Raw genomic sequence first — 23,642 nt, forward strand, 5'->3', positions numbered from 1 at the left:
CCTGGCGGCCAGGCTCTGGGCACTCACCATCGTTTTCGTCGCTGTGCCGCCGCCGCGACATGCCGCACGCCGGTGCACTTCAGAACCGAGACGCCGGGCAGGAGGCACGGCAGGAACCGTCCAGCAGCCGGCCGGCGCGAGGACAGCGGCGAGGAGCGCGGACCCACCGGCGCGCAGGCGCAGTCGCTCGCTCCAGCTCCCGGAAACCCAAGGAGGGTCGGCCGAGAGGGTTCGGCGGGCTCGGATCCGGGAGAGACGGCGTCTAGAGGCAAACCAGGAGCCGACGTGTGGTCTGCACGCAACCGCCCCCCTCAGCCTTCCTCCGCCTCCCGGCCGCTTCCTCCTCCCGCCAGTCGCTCTATGTCCTTCCGGGGCCACGCAGAAACCGCCTCCGCTTCAGCCAGTCAGAGCCCGCCGGCCGCGAGCCAGGCATGGAGGCGGCGGGCGGCTGGGACAGACTCTCTAGTCTCAGCCTCAGCTTCAGCCCCGCCCCCGGGTCCTCTCAATGGTTTTCCCGGCGGCCCTTTCGCTAACGGCCACCAAGACTTCCGGAGCGAGGTGACGTCCGAGCGTTCGTTCCTACGTAAACACACAACCGGGGTTGTAGGTTCCAAGTGCAGTGAGTGACCATTGCTAGGCGGACACAGTTCAGTGAAGAAAGACCCAAGAATAGATCCGACTGGCGGGTACGTGCTCATTTTACCCCCACTTCCCGTCTTGTGCCTCGGGAACGCTGGGCGGACAGATTAGGCCAGGCCCACCGTGCGGGGTGGGGCCGGGATGGGAGCGGAGCCGCACGTGTCGCCCCCTACGATGGGAGGAGCGGCCCTGACGCGAGCCTCCGGTTCCGGGGCTCACCCTCTGGCTGTCATCTTACCTCTCACCTCGACGAGTGGCTGGTTTAAGGACGAACAAGTTGATCGTTCTCAGTATCGTTTTCACTAGCTATTGGCGACTGTGTATGTGTATATGAACATCTCCATCCCTGACGTCTCTCCGAGCACCACACTGGTTTCTCTGACTGCCTCGTCCATGGCCATCTGAAATTTCACAATCGAAAATAGAAGTCTTGTTTCATCCTCCTGGCCTAACCTATTCCTCCTTCAGGCTTACCCATTTCAGAAAATGGCACCATCCATTTACTTAATCCAAAAATGTAGGCTGGAGTCATTCTAGAATTCTCTTTCCTTCACTTCTGCATAACAATCTACCCGTATCTCCTGCTGGCTCTACTTCCAGAACAAATCCAGAATTGGTCCACATTTCTCCACTGCTGCCATTTTTTCTTCATTTGCTGCAAGCGTCATCTCTTGCCCTGATGAATGTCTAACCCGACTGGCCTCCGTGGGTCTTTCCTTGCCTGCAGTCCTTTCCCCCCAGAACAGCCGGAAAGATATTCTTAAAATGTAAATCAGACCATGCTATTTCCTTGTATAAAACTCTCCAGTGACTTTCCACTGCGAATTGCAAACCATGGCGTACACTCTTCTACCTTCTCATCACTGTGCGGCAACCACCCTGGCTTTATTCCCGTTCCTTCAATAAGTCAAGCTTGGCCCCACTTTAGAAATTTACACTCAACTTTTTCTTTTGCCAGAAGGTCTCTGCTCCTAAATCTTTGTGTGGCTAACTTCTTGTTATTTAGGTCTGAGCTCAAACATCAGGCTCTTAGTAAGATCTTCCCTGGCTACCTAATATAAGTTAGCTGTCCCTGCCACGAGATCATGCGTTGCTGTTTTATTTCATTCATTCAGTCATTCAACAAATACTGTATTTAGCACTTACTGTGTGGCAGACGGAAACCCTGGTGGCGTAGTGGTTAAGTGCTACGGCTGCTAACCAAAGGGTCGGCAGTTCAATCTGCCAGGTGCTCCTTGGAAACTCTATGGGGCAGTTCTACTCTGTCCTATAGGGTCACTATGAGTCAGAATCCACTCGAGGGCACTGGATTTTTTTGGGGGGGGGTGTGTGCCAGACATGGCCACAGGGTGGTACAAACGGTAAATGAGCTTGGCTACTAACTGAAAGATTGGAGGTTTGAGTCCACCCAGATGTGCCTTGGAAGAAAGGCCTGGTGATCTCATTCTGAAAAATCAGCTATTTAAAACCGTATGGAGCATAGTTCTACTCTGACACTCATAGGGTTGCCATGTGTTGGAGTCAACTCGATGACATCTATTTGGTTTGGTTTATGTACCAGGGACTGTTCTAGATGCTGAGAATATAGTGGTGAACAAAGGAAAACCTCAGCTCTCTTGGAGCTAAAATTCTAATGACCCATTTACCGTACAGTACCATACCCCTTGCCATCGAGTCGATTCCAACTCATAGCGACCCTATAGGACAGAGTAGAACTGCCCCACAGGGTTTCCAAGGAGCACCCGGTGGATTTGAACCACTGACCTTTTGGTAAGCAGCCATAGCACTTAATCACTACACCACCAGGGTTCCCATGACCCATTTAGGCATGGGCAAAAAGACCAGTGAAGTCTGAATAGGAAGCAAGGGGGGAGTAGTAGAAAATAAGATCAGAGAGGTTGTGGGAGGGAGAAGTATGGCAAAGTCTTTGGACTTTATCTGCAAAAACCGAGACGCCTTGGAGGGTGATCTTACTTATTTTTTATAGGTATCACACTGGCTGCTACAGTAGGAGGGCATTAGGCTGTTGGAATAATTCAGGCAAGAAATGATGGTGACTTGAACTAGGGTGGTAATGAAGGTGATGAGAAATGGTCTGATCTGTTTATATTTCAAAAGCAACGCTGATAGGATTTTCTGAACAGAATGATTTCTGAATAGGATGATAGTGTGAGAGAATTAAGACTCAAGGATCATCCCAAAGGTTTTTTGCCTGAGTAACAGGAAGAATAGGATTGTCTTTCACTGAGGTGAGGAAGACTGGGAAGAGCAGGTTTGGGTTGGGAGGAGTACATAAAGAGTTCAGTTTTGAACAGTTCCATTTGAAAAACGTGTTAGACATCTAGCTAAAGCTATCCAGTAGACGGCTGAATCTGTGAATTTGGAATTCAAGAGAGAGGTACAGGCTAGAGATAGAAATTTGGGGTCATTCAATATGTAAGCCAAAAAACAAACAGATACAACTCTTGCCATCAAGTTAGTTCTGACTCATAGAGACCTTATGGGACAGAGTAGAACTGCCCAATAGGGTTTCCTTGGAGCGACTGGTGGATTTCAAACTGCAGAACTTTTGGTTAGTAGCCAAGCTCTTCATCACTACGCCACTAGGGCTCCGATGTGTGGTATACTAAACATAAATTTTTGGTTTCTCTTATTTTTCTTTCTTAGTGGATGTATTTACAGAAGTAGAGAAAATTATATAATGAACCCTCATGTACTCATCATCCAACTTCAGCAGTTATCAACTCAAGGCCAGTCTGGTTTCACCTATGTTAATGTGCTCTTCCCCCCAACCTCCACCATTATTTTGAAGCAAATGTAGTTGTTAAGACTTTGGGACTAGGTGAGATCACCTGGGGAGTGGGCACAGATATGCAAGTTTAACAGTTAAAGGTTGGGATGACTAGGAGGATCCAGCAAAGGAAACTGAGAAGGAGTGGCACTTACCACTATCTGGTATTCACGTTTGTTTATTTTTTTAAATGTTTTTTTGTTTTAGGTGAAAGTTTACAGAGAAAAGTATTTTCCCATTCAACAAATCGCATACACAGTGTTCCACACATTGGTTGCAATCCTCGCAGTGTCAACGCTCTCCCCATTTCCGCCCTGGGTTCCCCATTTCCTTTCATCTGGTTTTCCTACCCCTTCCTGCCCTTTCATCTTTACTTTTGGGGCATATGTTGCCCTGTTGGTCTTGTATAATTGTTTATTCTATGGAGCGTATTCTTTTTGGGTGTTATTGTTTATTTTTTAGGCCTGTCTATTCCTTCGCTGGAAGGTGGTTTCCAGGAATGGCTGCAGTTCCAAGTCAGAGGGGCGTCTTAGGGCCATAGTCTTGGAGGTCTTACGGTTATTTGTATACTTATTTATTGTCCTTTGCCCCTTTCTAAACTATAAAGTCCAAGTGAGTAGAGACTTTGACTTTTTCATTCAGAACTTCATCTCCAGCACATAGCTAGACACGCAGGAGAATGTCCACAAATAATAGTTAAAGTGTATAAATATATGAAACTAAATTAGGTGGTAACTGAAAGAGATCATTTTGGGGTGGTAGGAAAGGCGTGTGTGAAGATCCTGAACCAGGAGAAAGCAAGGGTTGCTTGTGGAACTAGGCAAAGGTCCAGTGTGGCCGAGCAGAGTATGTGAGGGGGAGTGTTGCCTGAGATGAGCCTAGAAAGGTAGGGTGACTGTTCCAGGCTTTCTGAGGAAGAAGTGGCACTGGGGTGGCAAAAGACCATGAAAGAGGTGACATTTGAGCTAGATCTTGATATAAGTGATTAGCATTTGGGCAGAAGAAGGGAGAAGCAAGTGAGGGAAACAAAGAGGCAGAAACCATAAAAGCTGGAATCAACATGGCATATGAGTGAAAAGGTGAAGAGACCAGTTGAAACAGTAGATCCAATACAAGGCAGGTTGGGAAAGCAAACTGAATGTGTCGGGTGGGATCAGAGTGTGCTCTCTGCCCCAGCTGGGTTTTAGAGTAATCAAATTTTTAATTTTAAATTTAAAATACAGCCTTCAATTAAATTGAAATATTCAATGAGCTAGACACTTCACATATTCCTTTCCAGTCCTCACTATAATGATATAAGGTAGATACTGATATCCCTGTCATACAAATCAGAGAATTAGAACTCAGAGTTCACGTAGCTGCAGCCAGCTGTGCCCCAATCCAAAGCCCGTGCTTTCCCCAGTTCTTCAAGTTGCCTCTAGGTGTTTGTCGCCTGCAACGTCTGTTTTATGAAGGACAGAATGTAGTGTGTTGGTTGTACTGTGTCCAGTTTGCTAAGATTTGACCACAGTAGCAATTTTGACATTTATTTTGGCTCATTAAAATGGAGCTCACTTAGCTATTTCCTCTAAGGAAAGGCGTTCACACAGCTCAGAAATTAAACCAAAACCCACTGCTGTCAAGTCTATTCCAAATCATAAGGACCCTGTAGGACAGAGTAGAATTGCCACATAGCATTTCCAAGGCTATAAATCTTTACGGAAGCAGACTGCCACATCTTTCTCCTGTGGGGCAGCTGGTGGGTTCTAACTGCCAACATCTTGGTTGGTAGCCGAGTGCTTTAGCCACTGTACCACCAGGGTTCCTGCTCAGAAATTAGGGGGCAAAAAGCAACGGTGTTCATAACCAAACGTACTAGCACACTGCTTGGCTGATGGTGGTTGTTCCTGGTGCTTTTCTGGTGTCATGTACCCTCTAATTCAGGTTTCTCCTTAAATGCTATTGCATCAGAAAGGCTTTTCCTGCCCTCTGTGCCTTAAAGGGACCCTCTATCAGTCTGTCTCCTTTCTCTGCTTATTTTTTTTTTTCATATCCCTTTTCGCCACCTAACATTTTGTCAGTTTATTCATTTACCTTATGTTTCTCCCCACTGGAGTGTAAACTCTAAGAAAGCCAGAGACTGTTTCCGTTTCATTTACTGATGTATCCCCAGTGTCTAGAACAGTGCCTGGTGTAGAGTACGTGTTAAATAAATATTTATTGGACAAACAAGCAAATGAATGGATAGGTTGGGCTACAGAGCCCATGCTTATTTGCATGATCTATTAACTTTAATTTTACTTCAAGAGGTAATCAAAGCCTTTGACGTTGCTGTTTTCCCTTGCTTACATCCTAGGAGGTAGTTAACTGAAAGGAATCTCTGCCCCACTGCTGCAGCCAAACCAGATGCCTTCTTCCACTTCACCAGACCAAGGAGATGACCTGGAGTCCTGTGTTTTAAGATTTTCAGACTTGGATTTAAAAGACACAAGTCTTAGCGATCCCAGTAGCTGTCTCAAAGCAGAGTTAGATCACAGTACAAAGAAGAAATACTCCTTTGCAAAGAAAAAGGTAACATTACTACTAATGAATGGTTCATGATCATGTAAATATAGTTAATGCAGGTACATCTAGAAATAGCTCATCAAGTTTGTCCTCCAGAAACTGGAGAGCTAGTAAGACTAGCCATACTCATCATAAGGCCTAATCATTAACCAGTGATGTTAATTCAGTGCCAGACAAAGGACAATCATGGGCGAGATGAGACCCTGGTACAGGTGTGGCTCAGTCTTTGAGGAAGCCAGATTCTAGACAGATGGACTAGATTCCTTTCCCCACCCGGGGTTATGGGAGGAATCCCAGGAACCCGGGAGACCTAGTCATGAGCAGAAGAGATGGGCAATAGGTACTTGCCATCCAGTGAGGTGACCAAACTTGGAACTGTTCCTAAACCCTGCTGACTAGTAAGGTAAGACTTCTGGTGGGTTGGTGGGGGTCCGTTGGTTGAGAAAAAGGACAGGCATACTGAGTATAGCTGAGGTTGGGTTATGATGGGGATGGTATTGATGTTGTTCTCTGTGCCTTTTATCCTTTTTTGTCAGAAACCGTCTTTCTTCATTGATATGGAGCCAATAAAAGATAGTTTGCAGGAGAGGCAATAGGTTGGAAGTAACAAAAAACTAAGTCTCAGTTGCATTTCCTCAGTTAAGTCATTTTCCTTCCTTGGAACCTCAGGCTGTCTACTGTTAAGAAAGGGGGCTTTCAGTCAAGGATTAGGTAGTAAAAGTTTAAAAGCAATTCAGTAGAAGAGGGAGGCTAGAGTAGGGCATTCTGCATACAGGGAACAGCAGGAATAAAGACAGGTAAATGGAAACAGTGAGGAGTCTGGGTTAGGCCATGTGTCAGGCATGTGTGGAGGAAGAGAATAGGTAAGTCGCGAGGGGGCCAGCTGTGGAAAATCAGTATTGATGTTCTGATGCTATATGTTTTTCCAGTAATAGAATGTGTGCTGCTGAAAGCAACACAATGTCAAACTATATTGTATAGCTATTCCAGTGTGATGTATAGGTTTGCATTCTGAGAATAAAATTATGATGCTGGGAATTATTAAACCTCCGTAATATAAAACCCAGTTTTTTTTTAGCTTCTCTAGTCATCTCTTCTAAAGCTTGCTAATGAGAGAATTGTTGCTCTCACAGGGAATTCTATAAAAGAGTCGAACATAAAGCTAGAAACCTCTGTAGAAAGGTAATATAGGGGATTTCACTGAAACTTTCACTAGCCTTAGACCTAAGCTTATTTAACAGTGACATTATTTGAAATGTAATTGCAGGCATTTGCTCTTTTCGTCAAAACCAAAGAAGTTCCAGCATCTCCTTTTGAATGTAAGGAAAAATGGTGGAAATGTTGTCAACAACTATTCAAGGACCAGATCAGCATCCATAGACATGTGGCAACACAACATGCCGATGAAATTTGTCACCAAACTGCTTCTGTTTTAAAGCAGCTGGCTGTGACATTAAGCTCCTCAAAGGGTCTTAAGTCTGCAGACAAAAGGAACCTTCTAAAAGAGTACCTCACTCATGACCACGAAGTGTCTGCTTGGCTCCCTGATATTAGCTGCTTTAGTCCTGATAAGCTGATAGGGTAAGATTTTCATTTGATAGTTTTGGTTTGATTTTAAAAGACTTTTCCAACTACATTGAGATACCACTACCCACATACTGAAATAACTAAAATGAAAAAGACTGCCTCCACCAAATGTGAGTGAGGAGGTGGAGGAGCTGAAACTCCCAGTCGTTGCTGGTGAGAACGTAAAATGGTACCACCACTTGGGAAGAGTGATTGGCAGTTCCTTTTAAAGTTTATCATACATCTTGCCTATGGCCCACTCCTAGGTATTTAACCAAGAGAGATGCGAACATAAGTCCACAAAAAGCCTTGTCCAAGAATGCTCATAACAGCTTTATTTAATAATAACCCAAAACGGAAAACAGCTGCAGATGCCCATCAACAAGAGAACGCATAAACTCTGGTGCAGTCATACAGAATACCACCCAGCAGTATGAAAGCTGGCACTTCTGATGCACAGGCATATGTGTGAGTGGATGGCAGAGAAAGAAGCCAAAGAGTACTACTTTCTGTTTCTGTTCACATGAAGTTCTGCAACAGGCTAAACTCATATGATGATAGCAGAACAGAGGTTGCTTCTGATGGGGACGGGGGCTTGACTGGGAATGTGAGAGAGGAAGCTTTTTGAGGTGTTGGAAATGTTCTAAGTTTTGTCAGAGGCATGAGTTACGTAGGTGTTTGCATGTGTCAAAAGCATACACTTAAGGTCTGTGCATTTCACTTGTAAATTATGCCTCAATTAAAATTTTTTTTTAATAAATAAGTGGGTGACTATGAATTATGACATTCTTAAGCCAGATTTCAAATGTTCTTTCCCTCTGGTTTTCTCTTTGTAGTGGCCAGGGCATTGACGGAGGGGAGGTGCTACTTTATTACTGCTACTGTGACCTGCAGGATCCCCACTGGATCTGTGCCTGGCAGACAGCTCTGTGTCAGAACCTGCACCTCACAGGCAAGGTAACGCCTCTCTTACCTCATCCTTCACGGGGCTCATCTTGCCTCCCAAACTTGGATTACGGAGGCTATACTCATCACAAAAAGGATTCTCTGTTAGATTCTTGGGAATTAGCAAAATCCCGTGGGGCATTAAACAGCGGGAAACCTTTTCTGTAGAGGGCTAGATAATAACTATTTTAGGCTTTGCAGGCCAGATGGTTTTTGTTAAAACTACTCAACACTGCCATTTTATCATGAAATTATGTAATTTTTTGCTGTATATATAAAAGAATAGGTATTGTTACATTCCCATAAAACTTAACGTACAAAAACAGGCATAGTTTGCCAACCTCTGGCATAAAGAAATGGTCACGATGTGTTAACTAAAAAAGCATTCTACAAAATTATACATAAAGGTGTGATTCTAAGCTACTGCGTATTTTTCCTGGAACGTGCCAGGGTCTCCTACCATCTGAGAGTGTGGACATTTGCTGTGCCCGTTCACTGTCCGTCACTTCAGGTCTCTGCTTGGCTGTCACCTCCTCAGCACTTAATGTCGTTCTCTCTCCAATCCTCATCACCCCCTTCCCCTGCTTTTTTTTTTAAAAATAACATTTTGTTGTGTTTTCGTTGAAGGTTTACACAGCAGTTTAGGTTCCCATTCAACAATTTCTACACAAGTTGTTCAGTGCCATTGGTTACGTTCTTCACAACGTGTGAATGCTCTCGTTATTTCCATTCTGGCTGTTCCATTTCCGTTGATTAGCTTCTCTGCCCCCATACATTCTCATCTTTGTCTTAAAGTAACTCGAATGTTTGGAGCCCTCGTGGCACAGTGTTTAAGAGTTCAATTCAGCTGCTAACCAAAAGCTTGGTAGTTCAAATCTTCCACCACTCCTTGGAAACCTACCCTATGGGGCAGTTCTACTCTGTCCCGTAAGGTCACTGTGAGTTGGAATCGACTTGATGGCAACGGGTTTGGTTTGGTTTTGGTTGACTGTTAGGTCTCATAAAGGTGATTTTTTTTTTTAGAGGAGCATAGCACCTATGAGTGATATTCATTATTTCTTGAGCCAGTTTGTTAGATACAAGGGGAACCCAGGTTAGTTTCGGTTCAGGGTTTGAAGAGTATCTTGGGAATAGTCTCAGGGAGTCATCCAGTCTCAACAACTCCAGTATGTCTGTCTTTTTTTTTTTTTTTTTTAAGCAGTTTGAGGTTCTGTTCCACATTTTCTCCCATTCTATCAGGGCCCATCTATAGTGGCTCTGATTAGAACAGTCAGTAGTAGTAGCCAGGCACCATCTCGTTCTGCTGGTCTCAGGCCATGGTTCGCATAGACTGTTGGTCCTATAGATTAGTTTCTTCTTTGAGTCTTTGGTTTCCTTGTTTCTCTTTTACTCCGGAGGAGTAGATACCAATAATTGTATCTTACATGGCCGCTCATAAACTTTTATGACCCCAGACAGTACTAACCAAACTAGGATGTAGAACATAACTTTATGAACTATGTTTTTTTTTTCCAAAAGAATTGATCACTACTTGAATGTATAACATCTGTTTACTTCTTTATAATCTGTTTCCCTTACAGCTTCATGAGAACAGAAACTTTGTCTTAATTAACTGATGTATTTTCAGTGCTAGAACAGGGCTTAGCAAATAATGACACTCAGTAAACACGTGGAACATTGAATAAAGGGAATGAATACATGTTGGTAACAGAACCATAAGTATCCTATGTGTATGTAAGTGTACGTGTAAAGATACCCAAATGTTAGTAATGGTTCTCTCTGCCTGACAGGATTAGGGATCGTTTTTATTTTCTTTTTATTTTTCTAAACTATTCTCCATGATTTTATATGTATGCATAATGTACGTATGTATTTAGTCATCAAGGACTTTTTGGTGTAGGTATATGTATAGTATATACACACATATATGTAAATACTTTTATTATTTTTTAATTTAAATCGTAAATAAGCTAGGTTCCCTTTGAGATCCCCTCTGGTTTCCAGCATCATACTGTCTTATACCTAATCTTTTCCACACATGTCCCAGGTTTTAATTTCCTGAGGCAGCCAATTGATCAGGCAGTGATACTTTCCACAACCAAGTTTTTTAACGTGGTGACAGAAAACCTCATTTACCTCATTTAGTCCGTCACCGAGTCCTGCCATTTCTACTTATAAACTATCCTTTGACTCCACTTCTCCACTGCACCATGTTAGGCCAGGCCACTACTCTCTTAGCTAGTCCACTGCAGGAGCTTCCAAACTACTTTCTGTTCTTCCGTCCTTGCCCGCCGCCTGTTTAACCCGTTCTCCATACGGCAGCCAAAATGATCTTAGAAGGGAAAATCATATCGACCCCCTGGTCGAAATCTTCCAACGGTTGTCCAGCACATTCAGAGTGATACTCAAAATCTTTTATAAGCCCTTAAGTTCCTCCATGATTTGGCCACTTCCTGTCTTTTCCGCAGATCTCTGACCATTCTTCATTCATTACACTCCAGCGACATGGTCTTTCATTTGCTGAAACCCACCAAGTTCTTTTTTGCCTTTGGGTCTTTTTACCTGAGGACTGTCTTCAAGGAACTCCTACACCCATTCTGTTTCTCCTAATTTTTATTCACACTTCAGTTCTCAATTTTAATGTGACTTCCTCAAAGGGACTTTCCTAACTCGTCAGTCTAAATTCATTTTTCCCATTACACTCTCTCAGTATTGTCTTGTAGTTATTATTTTTGCACTTGTCAGTTTGTGAGTTTTATCTTAATTATCTGTGATCTCTATTAGTCTGTAGACCCCAAGAGGGCAGGAACCCTTAACGCAATTCCTGGTACTTAGTTAAAAAAAAAAAAAAAATTTGTGGAATGAATATTACCATCTCTATTCAAAGAACTTTATGCCTTGAAAGATGGATATACTCAACGGTAAAACTGAACATGCAAAATATGAAATCAATCCCTTTTCTGGGTTTAGGTGGCAAATTTTTATCCTTGGCCCAGTCCAGGAGGGGAATTAGCAGTGAAGGTCCCCGGCAAAAGGTGGCAGCACCTGCCTAGAGCTCGGCTCCAAATTGCCAGACTTCAACAATATCTGCCCAGTTTACTATGATAGTTTTTTGATGGCAGGAGATTTGCTAGAATATTGGCACTTAGGTAGGGGAAAGAAGAACCTGAAAATCCAGGAATTATGGAGAGAAGCTTCTGATCCCTATTGCTATCCATTCTTTACTACCTCAAGGAATTTCAGGGAACCATCAGAGGCTTTGATATAAAGGAAAAATTAGAGGATTTGACCCAGAAGAATATGGTTTTAAATACAGATCCACCACCTACCAACTCTGTGTCCTCACTTCCCTGATCTTCCATTTCCTTTTATGTAAAGTGGGGATTATGATACCTTTCAGAATTACAATGTGAAGCTCCTTTCTCAGGTAGATGCTCAGTAAATGGTAGCTATTACTGTTCTCCAAGAGCTACTTTGGAGTATTTGTGTTGAAGAATCCCAGGGATTGAAAGTCTAGTATGTGAGCTTAGAGATTGTTCTGCCCTCACTATGTAGGAAGTAGATGTGTTTGTTTTTTGTGTTCTGAGATGAAAAAATAACACAGGGAAGGATTACCCTACTCAAAAGACAGCTGCATAGAAGTATGTATCTCTTTGTCGTAGCCTGCCAGCCAGAAACAATTTCAGAGTGGATTTCTTGACCCCTCTATGGGTTCTGCTGTATTTTTCTATATTTATAAAAAAAAAAAAAAAAACCTGTTGCCATCAAGTCAGTTTTGACGCGTGGCAGCCCATGTATCGTAGAGTAGAACTGCTCCATAGAGTTTCCTTGGCTGTAATCTTTACAGAAGCAGATCACCAGGCCTTTCTTCCGAGGAGCCTTAAGTTGCTTCTCTTTTCAGAGAATGCCATGATAGCACATAGTGCTGTACTTTCTCTAGAGATCATAGTTCCCTGAAGAGATGATACATCTTTAAACCCAGCTAAAGGACTTTTTAATACCGAAACAGTCAGCCTTGTAGGTCTGCCAGAGCATGACCCCTTAAGGTAGGCTTGTGACCCAGGTTCTAATGCCCCCATGGTGAAGCATGTCAAAGAGAATACGGGGTTTAAGAAACAAAGATCTCTCGATGTGGATACACATTCATTGCTGCAGCAAGTATGTGCTGAGTGTCTACTATGTGGCCGGCACTGCTGTAGGAATGGGTGTGCAACAGTGAGCAAAACGGACACATACCCTCCTGCAACCTGCATTCCAATGGGAGGGTTTCTGGTGGTGGGCTTTCCCCCAAACACTGCAGAGATGTACTCACACGCATTCCACGCCCTCGTATTTGCTCTGTGCTTTAGGACTCGGGTAATGTTTCTTTAGCAGTTTTCTCATTGCCGATGGTCTTTTACCCCCATTTTTTCAAAATGAAGACTTGAGGTTCAGAGAAGTAAATTAACCTTCTCAGGGCCACATGGCAAGTAAGTGACAGAACTGAATTTTGATCCTAGATCTGCTGACCTCTGTGGAAGACTCTGTTATACTACCTGAAGTAGGTAGAGCTCAAATTCACTTCCTTGGCCCTTGGATAACAGGAGCTCCGGAGCAAATGGGGCTTTCTAGAGGTTTCATTCATTCATTTTCTTGCTCAGCACACATTATCTGAATACCTCATCTGTACTGGCCCTATGGACAGTGCCATTTTAGAAAAACACAGGTATCTTTATCCAGTCACATTTTGGTGTCTACAGCAGTGTGTCTGCTTTTCCTGCTATACTCATTGACACATATGAGCCTGTTGTTCAGCCCTAGAAACATAGCTAAGCTAAGAATGGGCTCTCTTCCCTTTCTCTCACCATCTTGTATCTTAGGTTCGAATCGCTAAAGAAGGAATCAATGGGACAGTTGGTGGAAGCAAATTGGCTACCAGACTCTATGTGGAAGTCATGCTTTCCTGCCCATTGTTTAAGGACTACCTGTGTAAGGATGATTTTAAGGTAAGAGAAATTGAAAATAAAATGCGTCTAGAGTTGTCTGCTGCCTCAGTTCCTCTCCTCCCTCCAGGTTATTGAAGAGGAAGTCAATGTAGAGAAATAAGCAGTACCAGGTAAATGCCCTTTCCCCATTATGTTATGAGGGAAGAGCAATAATAGAAGGCATATGGGGCCACACACTTGGAATGCTCATCCCAGTTCTTCCACTGAGTAGCCATGTGACCTTAGGCAAATTAGTGGCTTCTTTGGACCTTCGTCTCCCTTCTTACAAAACAAGGACCTTAGAGGTTACACAACCTAGGACTCTATAACTGGGGCATGTTTGCTCACTTGGGAGACCACTTGGCTGTTGCTTTCATAGCTGAGCTGTTTTGTTTGAGTGGCTTTCTTCTTTATCATAACAGATGATACATGGAGTATAATAGCTAAATATAAATAGATGATGGGAAACACCTTGCTAATGTTAATGCTGGTAACAACAGGAAAAGAAAGATCATTGCTTTGGAACAAAAGCTGGGACACAATTACATGTTGGAATTGCTCAGTGGTGTTTCAGGTTTATAAATGCGTATAGCTATAGAAATAGCTTTTCTATTTTATATCCCTGGAGATGGTAGGTATGCAACAAATATTTATTAATATTGAACGATCTGGAACATTCTAGACTTAGTCCCCTTTTGCCATTGAGTAGTTCCTCATTTGAGGCTTCTTAAGATTACAATTATCATTATTACAGAACAAGCCATAACTCTTGTATTGTCACTTGTCTTATACCTGGGGGTGGGAGAAGAAGACTGTATTCTGTTTTTGTTTCTCATTGGTCAGACCAGCAAAGGAGGAGCTCACTGTTTTCCAGAATTGCGTGTTGGTGTATTTGAAGAAATCGTGCCCATGGGGATTAGCCCCAGTAAGATCTCCTACAAGAAGCCTGGTATGTCTGCTTTTAGAAGGATTGTGCTTTTCTTCACAGGGACAAAACTTAATAGAGAGACAAATGTGAACTCTGATCAGCGAGTCGTAATGAATCCTCTCTCTGAAATAGCTGTGGGTGGCTAATACTTGGGCCCATTCAGTGCGTGAATTGGTTCTTCTCTTTGGTGCTGTGGTAACTGAAGACTCCCCATTGAATGTCCTATCTTAGTTGTTCTTGATGATGATTTCAAGTTGTTTTCTCTTTCCAAAGATATCAGTTTGGGAAGAATATAATAATTACTTCTAAAGAGTTCTTCAGCAGAATAAAACAGGCTTTTTGCTACAGGAAGCAAGTGGCTTTTAATACCTAAACAGTTTGTTTCCAAGTGCTGTAGAATGTTCCCCCACCCTCCCTCCGTGGTTACTATAGAGGATTGAAAAACATTTGTTTTGTGGAAGTTTTATTTTTTAAATACTTTCTACTATGCAAATTTTCAGACAGAAAAAGAGAAGAAAATAGTACAGTGAACTCTCATGTACCTATCTCTCAATTACCAATTCATGGTCAACGTCTTTCATCTGTACCCCTACCAACTTCCCCTATTCTGGATTATTTTGAAGGAAATCACCAACATCATGTCATTTCATGTATGAATATCTTAGTTGATATTGTCATATCATTAAAAAAAAAAAACTGTGAAACCATTATCACATCTAAAACATTTTTACAGTAATTCTTTAAAATTATCAAATGTCCATTTCAGTGTTCAAAATTCTCAGTTCTCATAGTGTTTTCAAAGTTTGTTTTTATAAGCATTTAAATGTGATCTATGCATTGTAATTCATTGATACACCTCTTTGTCTCTTTTGACCTATAGATTCCCCTCCATCTTTTTTTCCCCCATTGTAGCTTATTTTTTGAAGGAACTGTGTCATTTGGCTGTAGAGTTTCCCACAATCTGGATTATGCTGATTGTATCTCCATGGTGTTTAACTTCTTCCTCTGTCCTCTGTATTTTCCATAAATTGGTAGGTAGATTTAGAGCAAGACTGCCCAGTAGAAATATGTGAGCCACATATGTAATTTTTAATTTTCTAGTAGCTTTTTTTTTTTTTTAGTAGCCACATTTAAGAGAGTAAAGTGAAACAGGTGAAATTAATTTTAATAATATACTCTAACACAGTATATCTAACATATTATCATTTCAACATCTAATCAATATAAAAATTATTAATGAGATAGTTTATGTATATTTTTTCCATACTAAGTCTTTGAAGTCCAGTATGTGTGTTACCCTTTTATAGCACAACTCAGCTTGGACTAGCCACCTTTCAAGTTCTTGGTAGCCACATGTGGCTACTGGCCACCATACTAGACAGACCAGATCTGGAGGCTTGATGAGATTCAGGTTTGATTTTGTTCTTGCTTTTCCTTTTTTCTGTTTTTTGTTTTTTTACAAGATTACTTCATAGGTAGTATCATTTTCTTTAATTAAGAGGCACATAGGTCTACTTGACTGTCAGTTTTTAATATGTAAATATTTTGAAAGAGGTAAATGGGAGTAAGATACAAGCATCTGGGAGAAGAGGCTCACGTGAGGAGATAAGGGCCAAGAGGAACTGTGTCTGCTTTGTGTCCCAGTCTTAGCAGGAGGCGGTATGACTACAGACAGCTATTCCTGCACCTACAGGGCATTGCTCAGGACCTTAGGGGAGAGCAGGCTCCAGGCAGTGCTCTACTACTTTCATTGGAGCCAGGTTGTTTAAGGAACCTCAGGCCTCAAGGTTGGTGGAGCAGCAGCGTTAATAGCCACAGCGGAAACAGATTCCCTGAGAGCAGAGTTTTAGCAGATTTTCCTTCCTTCTCATTGCATTTTTGACCCACCCTTTTTTACCCCCAAAGGAGCCCTGGTGGCACAGTGGTTTCACTCGGCTGCTAACCGAAAGATCGGTGGTTTGAACCCACCAGCTGCTCGATGGGAGAAAGATTTGTCAGTCTGCTTCTGTAAAGATTTAGAGCCTTGGAAACCCTATGAGGGCAGTTCTACTCTGTTCTGTAGGGTTGCTGTGAGTTGGAATTGACTCGATGGCAGTGGGTTTGGTTTGGTTTTCACCCCCACTATTGGGTGTCCATTTAAGCATCTGCCAGTAACTTGTATGGAATCTGGCCTCATCACATTCTTCCTACAATCCTAGGTTGGGCAGGTAGGAATCCCGATTACTCCGCCATGCTCTAACCCCACCTGGGCATGGAGCAGTTTCAGGTGGTTGCTGGGATTCATCCCTGAGCAGAATGAGGGTCCTTTGGTGCTGTGAGCTCCATCGTGAACAGCGGCTGAAGTTACTAGAGCCCCCACCCACAAGGTGTAGTAACCCTGCATTGCTAAATTCTGCAGAAGTTTCCCACAATCTACTGAGATGTCTGGACCCCCAAAGGTACGGGAATATTTGTGTCCTGGGGAGTTGAGGCAAAGAGCCTCACCAGACTTATGGTCCCTCTTTTTAGTCCCCTTGCATTTTACTGATCTTCTTCATCTCCTTTTTCTCCTCAATATTACAGCTTTTTCATCCTTCTTTCTCTCTTCCTTCTTTGTCTATATTATTTCTGCTGCCAAGCCCTCCTACCCTCTCTTTTACTTATGTACAGAAACATAGACCTTTCTTCTTATCTCTCTTGTATTTTTAAAAATATATATTTCAACTTTATTCCATAACTTTATGCCCACACCTGCCTACACCAAGGTTTTTAGCCTTGAACTTGGGCTTGACCTTGGTATAGAACAGTTTACAAGGCCTTTAGTTAAGCACATACCTGCTCAGGCTCCCCTCCATATGCAGTAACAATAGAATAGCAGTGACAATAGAATAGTGGCCATTTCCTGACCCACTAGTGCCCATACAGTGGACCAGTAAACCCACATGGCAATTTAGATCCCATTTGTCTTGTGGAGCCAAGTATGAGGATGCAAAATTATTTGATTCATTATTTCTAAACCGCCAGGTCTCCATAGTGTTCATCTTGGGAGGAGGGAGACTGAGGGTACCTGGAATTACTAAATTGTTTCATCGTGATCATCAAATAGTGTTATTTTCAGAAATACTTGTTGTTTATGAAGAGAAAAGGTTCAGGTGGATACAAATAAGGCACAGGTTAGTCCAATTTTGATTTTGTTTTTTGGAGTTTTTTTGTTTGTTTTTCTTAACATAATTTTTTAATTTGATTTTAGGAATCCATTTATCCCCAGGTGAATTTCATAAAGAAGTAGAAAACTTTTTAACTCTGGCAAATCAAGAACAAAGTGATACTATCCTACTGGACTGCAGAAATTTCTATGAAAGCAAAATAGTAAGTATGAACCAGGCTTGAGTTCAGTGAAATGGTAGGTCTCCCCCTCTGCACAGCATGGCATGTTTCCCGGGGGAAGCTGTGTGCCCATCTGTGGCTCAGTCACATGGATCTCCTCCTAGTATTCACAGTTTCAGAGAAAACCCAAGCCTTTGAACTCAGGATCTGGTGAGAGTGTGAATTACAAACACCTTGGCACATGATATACTTTTTGGCTCCCATGAACCTACCCTTGACATATGTAGCTGATAAGGGCCTTGTAAAGTTTGCTTTGGGCAGCCTCTCCAGTTCCCCCGAGGAGACCCACAACCCATCCGTCCTTGTTTGTGAATTGTAGATCTCGAAGTTGAAAGGTCAGAGTGATGAGAACAGCCACTAACAATTGCTTCCTGGTCAAGACTGGAGTTGTTTGACACAGGTGGAAGCTTTATTCATGCCAGGTATATTTTTCTGATTATTCTCCTTCTGCTCCTCTATTGTAGGGACGGTTCCAGGGCTGCTTAGCCCCAGACATCAGGAAGTTCAGTTACTTCCCTAGCTATGTTGACAAAAACCTAGAGCTTTTCAGAGAGAAGAGGGTGCTGATGTACTGCACTGGGGGCATTCGTTGTGAGCGGGGTTCAGCCTACCTCAAAGCCAAGGTGAGTCGTGGAGGCAATGAAGCCTCCACCAACAGCGTGAGTGGAACTTTCCATCCCCCACCTCTGCACCCTCCCACACCCCCAGCCAGCCACAGGGTTTATTTTCTCCTTGTCTGGGTTCAGCTTAGAGTCTTTAAGTATGAAATCTGAGGTTCTTAAATCTCAAAATGTGAAAAGCACTTAATGGTCTTAAAGACTCATCAAGTATAAAAAGGAAAGATTAGTTAATATCTCCCTGCCCCTTATCCTTTTGCTCGATCCTGAGAAGAGCAAATTCAGTGACATTACACATCCCAACAGGTGTCTTCCTATATTTAGGCTACAGCAAAAATAGTTGGGCTTCCAAGGATCTAGAAGGTGAAGGCCCTGCTTGCTGCCATCACCCATCCCCCTAGTAGGCAGGATCTGGACTGTTGTTTCCTTGACCTCCTTGGTCAGCACTTCCTCAGTGTCTCAGTGATAGGCCTTAATGGACCAGGACCAGGAGCCCTGCTGACAGAGAGGGATTCTCTACTCCTCCGTGGAGCTTCTTCCTGGTCTCTGCTTGTCTCTCCAAATGTCCTGTTTTTTTTTTTCACACATAGGGAGTGTGCAAAGAAGTGTTCCAGCTCAAAGGTGGCATCCACAAGTACCTGGAAGAGTTTCCTGATGGTTTTTACAAAGGGAAGTTGTTTGTTTTTGATGAGCGCTTTGCCCTTTCCTACAACAGTGATGTAGTGTCAGGTGGGTCAGCACAGAACCAGAACCCAAACTGATAATCAGATACTCTTTGTATTAAGCATTCTAAAGGAGCTACACAGGGAAAGCAGGCCGGTACTCATTATCTGAAGAATAAAGCAGGGAAAAGAAGTACTAGAATTTTGCCAGCAAAATTGGAGATACAACAGTGGAGCAGACAGAGCCCCGGATCAGGAGTCAGGAGGCCTGGGTTGGCATCTTGGCTTTGCCTTTACTGGCTGGGACCTGGGCCAGTCCTTTAAAATCAGAATCATCTCACTTGCCCTGCCTACCTGCTAAGAGCTGGACTAATAGTCCAAGTCAGGGGTCATAGCCTGGGGTCAGTATATAGATATTAGAGGGGGTCTGTGAATTTGGAAGGGAAAATAATCATAGCTTTCTTTTCTATAACCTCTCACTAAAATGTAGTATTTCCTTCAATTTTGAATGTAGACAACAAACCAGTCATGTTGGATGTACCTGTGACTTTGCCATCAATAGAAATCACAGTGTTTTCATACCACAGTACACTTACTGCATAGATCTCAAAATAGCATTCATACTCATCTTTGCTTCAAAATTGAAATAGTTATTGAAGCTAGCACCGAGTCTTATTTAATGTGTTAATAAAGAAGCACATATTTTACTATCTCACAAATTTCAAAAATATTTTTGTATTTCTATATAACATATTTCCATTGTAATTCTGTATATTTTATGCATTTAAAACCGTTTTTCTAAGATGGAGCCCATAGGATTCACCAGACTGCCAAATAAATCCATGGCTCATAAAACTATAAGAGCCCCGAGTTTAGATGGTTTGTGGACACACATGACATGCACGTTTTGAGGAGTGGGTGGTGTATTCTAAGGTGGGAGCTGAATCTAGGGCCCAGGCTAGAAGCAGGAGTGGCCACAGGAAGTGATGGCCACAGGAAGCCTGCGGTTTGACCACAGTGTTGAGTTTGCGCCGAAGTATGGTACCAGATGAGGGCAGCCAGTGACAGAAGAAGGATGGAAAAGTGGCCCCTGCGCTTCCCCTGTGTGCCACAGTTTGGAGATGAAACGGTCGCAAGCAGTCAACACTAGTGTCTGTTGCAATTTTCTAGAATTCCTATGATCAGGGACCGAAAGTGAGTTACCATTCAGACAATGAATAAGATGCATTTGATTGTCTTCCTCCCTTCCTTCTTGGTCTTTTTATTTGCTTTGATGGTCTTGTATTTGTGTCTCTTACTGACAGACCTGTGTTGGAGCTAGATGCAGTATAAATTATAAATAAGTAGGAAGAGTAGATTTGACGGATTTTTTCAGAAGAAATATTGGTAGGACTTAATGGGTGCCTGCATGTGAATGTGAAGGGGAGAAAGAAGGCCGAAAGGTAGCTTAAATCAGCAAGGTAAGGAGATTTGAAGAAGGTGTTATCAATGGTAACAGGAAGTCAGCAGGGGAAACACAGGCTAAGAGGGGAGATAATGTGAGTATTCAGAATTAGGTTATCAGGTACCCTAGCAACAGCAGGGAAGTCTCAGGCCTAGAGAAGAGAGTGAGTGAGATGGGACCTGCAATGTCGAATGTAGGTATGGGACGGTCTGTATTCTGCTATGTTGCCCTCCTGGAAAAGGGAATGATCTAAAGGAAGAAGATCATTTAACAAGGGGCCGTTATGTCAGCTTTGGAACTACTAACGAGAGAGGAACGGTAATACCTGTGCTCTGGATGGGAAAAGAAAACTGGGTTAGTAGGTGCCGGAATCATAAAGAAAATTCCCAGAAGCGCCCTTCCCCTCCAAAAAAAAAAAAAGTTTGGGGGAGCACATTTTTTTGTTAGAAGAGAGACTATTTAGAAATTTCCCCAGGTCCAACAGGATATATTAGATTCTGGTGAGCTAAGAGCTATATTTGGGAACTAGAGAAGTTCCTGTCTACATGTACGTGTGTGTGTGTATGTGTGTATGCACATGCTTTTAACAAGGGTTTTCCTTGCTTTCCCAGAATGTTCATACTGTGGAGTCCAGTGGGACCAGTATAAACTCTGTTCAACTCCCAAGTGCCGCCAACTCGTCTTGTCCTGCCCTGCCTGCCGAGGACAGGGGTTCACAGCCTGTTGTGTCACATGTCAGGACAAAGGGAGCAGGCAGGCTTCAAGCCCAGCGCAGAACAGCTTTAAAGAGGAATGTGAGTGTACAGCCCGACGGCCACGCATACCCAGGGAACTTTCACTGCAGGCATGACTCCTTGTGAACCGAGAGCCAGGACCCGATGTTGGTGAAGATGAACAATTGCTTATGTGAGCAGCACCTTCAGCATTTTCCCCAATCCTTCACAAAGCTAGCTTTGGGGCATCCATGTATAGGAGAATATCAAGGCTGCAGCAACAGAGAACTGGAGAACTTCAGTGCTGGCCAATGCCACCAGGGCCAACTGGTCACCATATTGGGCACCTACACTTCACAGGGGGAGGGGAGAGGGAGTTGGGTGCTATCTGACCACTTACCTGAGATATTCTGACTCAGAAGATACTAAAGTACAGTAAAATGGTGAGCTGTGGGGGATCCCATAGCTGCTGAAGGATAGAGTCTTGAGCCTGGTGACCATGTTATGCCCTTTCTCTGCCATGTAACAGGTCTGTTGGTAGACACTGCTCTTGTCATCAAACCTGCCAATCTTAGTAGCAAAAATGTGAAAGTTGTGACCCTGGGAGTGGACTTCTCTGAACCAGGCCATTTAGGCCATCTGCCACCCAGCCCTGCCACCATCTTTTCTCTGACAGCCTGAGAGCATCTAGACCAGGGGTCTAGGGCATGGCATTTGGCCCACTTCCTGTTTTTGTAAATAAATTTTTACTGGAACACAGCCACATCCATTCTATTCCTTTGCATATGATCTATGGCTGCTTTTGCACTACAGTAGCAGAGTGGAGTAGCTGCAGCAGAGATTGTGTGGCCCACAATGTCTAAACGTTTACCATCTGGCCTTGTACAGAGAAAGCTTGCCAGCCTCTGATCTAGACCAACAGCTTATCTGATGGAGCAGATGGCCTTAAGGATGAGGTCCACCTTTACTGTTTACTGATTTGTTTTCTCTGAGAGGTCTTTCCCAGTAGTCCCTACTTCTCCCAGCACCCAGACTGTTAACTTTTAGGTATTCTCTTTGATAGATTCAAATAAGGCTTGATGACGCTGACATTTGGGCAGCAGTTTTTAGATTAGCACATGGGATGTAAGAAGACACATTCTTAGTGAGGTCATTCAGCACTGTCGTGGCTGCCCAGGCTTTTGGCCAGCACGCTGGGCACTTTTGCCTAAAGGCCATGTCCGTGTCCCACAAGTTCCAAGAAATATATACACAGCCATGCACAGACCAACAGATGTAATATTATGTTGCAGTTTCCAGTGATGCAAAATGCAGCTGCAATTGTGTTTCAAGGAGAAGCCAGTGGGGATGGCCTTCCCTGCAGAATGGTGCCGGTCCCGGGCCCCTCCGCAGCCTCGGTCGACCCTCTTCCATAGTGGTGAGGCCTGGCTCCACCTTGTTACCCTGTACTGTCCATACCGTTACAGTTCAGTGCACAGGATTTTCCCTTTCTCATCAAAAGCCTTTTTGCTCAGTGCTCTGCAGCTTAGTCTCTGCTCATCAGCTCTTTGGCCTGGTCCTTTATCATAAGATTTATTGAATTACACATGAAAAAAAACTCCCCAAAGCAACAGAAGTACTAGTTTAACTGGCACTGTGGTTAATTAAAAGGCACAAGGGCGTTATGGCTTAACATTTTTGCTGGATCCCAAGAGATGCACATGACATTAAAAAGGGATATAGCAGAAATACCAAAATTACATTTTCAGAGTAATCATCTTTGGATGGTTTGGCCAGGATTTCCTGATTTGCTAGTATCTGGATTTTCTTCACCACTGTCCTTCAGAGACTTAATTTACAGGTTTGAGATCAGTGATAGCTTGTTTAATAATACATGATGAGATAGGTAGTTGAAGTTCATAAGCTTGGCCATGCTAACACCATAATAGCCACAATGAACTGTAAGTTTATCCTTCTAGTGTTTTACGTCACATAAGCCATGCTCTAATTTCTCCTTTTTGCCCATTGTGCAATACAGAAAGGTGTTTTCAAGTATTTGGCTGTAGGTTTTCCCATCCATCATAAGGTTGGCATTTGGTAAGGAAAGTCTTTTCTGACTCCAGTATTAAATTGTAACTAAATGTCAGACGTTCATAAAGAACACTCAGGGAAGTGTTTGTTGCCTGGGATTGGTAAGGAAAGATGGTTTTCGAAACTTGAAATTTCACCACTGGCTTTTCCTGTCATTTCCTTACACCCAGCAAAACAATCTCCTGTTCTTTGATTCCTGGCAGAGCTCTGTGGCTTCAGTCTTTTTCTTGAGGGGAAATATTGTGTTCCTGATCCATTAAGCAACTCGGCAACTTTAATCTTGAATTAAAGAATTTTTTTTTAAAAAAGGGTTAATAAAAATATTTCTATTTGCTAAATAGCTAAGATCAAATTTGTAATAAAGTATTTCATAAGGCTTCTAGAATCCTGTGG

The 23,642-nt window shown here is 43.0% G+C and overlaps 2 protein-coding genes across 3 annotated transcripts in view; one reads left to right on the plus strand and one right to left on the minus strand.

Annotated features, from left to right (window-relative positions):
• NCBP1 (nuclear cap binding protein subunit 1) overlaps nucleotides 1-467 on the minus strand; it is a 53,702-nt gene extending 53,235 nt beyond the window's left edge. Inside the window, exon 1 of the mRNA XM_003407845.4 lies at nucleotides 28-467. Coding sequence (XP_003407893.1) covers nucleotides 28-61 — 34 coding nt within the window. The 5' untranslated portion in view covers nucleotides 62-467. The remainder of the gene's footprint in view (nucleotides 1-27) is intronic.
• Nucleotides 465-23,557, plus strand: TSTD2 (thiosulfate sulfurtransferase like domain containing 2). Of its 2 annotated transcripts, none has more exons than XM_064291699.1 (10): nucleotides 465-686; nucleotides 5,766-5,980; nucleotides 7,242-7,555; nucleotides 8,377-8,497; nucleotides 13,345-13,470; nucleotides 14,293-14,398; nucleotides 17,625-17,725; nucleotides 18,208-18,366; nucleotides 18,951-19,089; nucleotides 21,078-23,557. In XM_064291699.1, the coding sequence occupies exons 2-10, from the start codon at nucleotides 5,816-5,818 to the stop codon at nucleotides 21,314-21,316; spliced, it is 1,470 nt and encodes a 489-aa protein (XP_064147769.1). In that variant the 5' UTR covers nucleotides 465-686; nucleotides 5,766-5,815; the 3' UTR covers nucleotides 21,317-23,557. The 2 variants fall into 2 exon arrangements, with proteins under 2 accessions (XP_064147769.1, XP_003407627.1); XM_003407579.4 differs by having other exon boundaries at nucleotides 469-686; nucleotides 17,607-17,725.
• The last annotated feature ends 85 nt before the right edge of the window (nucleotides 23,558-23,642 follow it).

The sequence above is a fragment of the Loxodonta africana genome, chromosome 9 (genome assembly GCF_030014295.1).
Source record: "Loxodonta africana isolate mLoxAfr1 chromosome 9, mLoxAfr1.hap2, whole genome shotgun sequence".
Classification (NCBI taxonomy): domain Eukaryota; kingdom Metazoa; phylum Chordata; class Mammalia; order Proboscidea; family Elephantidae; genus Loxodonta; species Loxodonta africana.

Bases quoted from the DNA above. Each gene is read 5' to 3' on its own strand.
- TSTD2 (XM_003407579.4), top strand. From the start codon at position 5,816: ATGCCTTCTTCCACTTCACCAGACCAAGGAGATGACCTGGAGTCCTGT. The intron at 5,981-7,241 runs GTAACATTACTA...ATGTAATTGCAG, and splicing joins ACTCCTTTGCAAAGAAAAAG to GCATTTGCTCTTTTCGTCAA. The intron at 17,726-18,207 runs GTAAGTATGAAC...CCTCTATTGTAG, and splicing joins ATTTCTATGAAAGCAAAATA to GGACGGTTCCAGGGCTGCTT.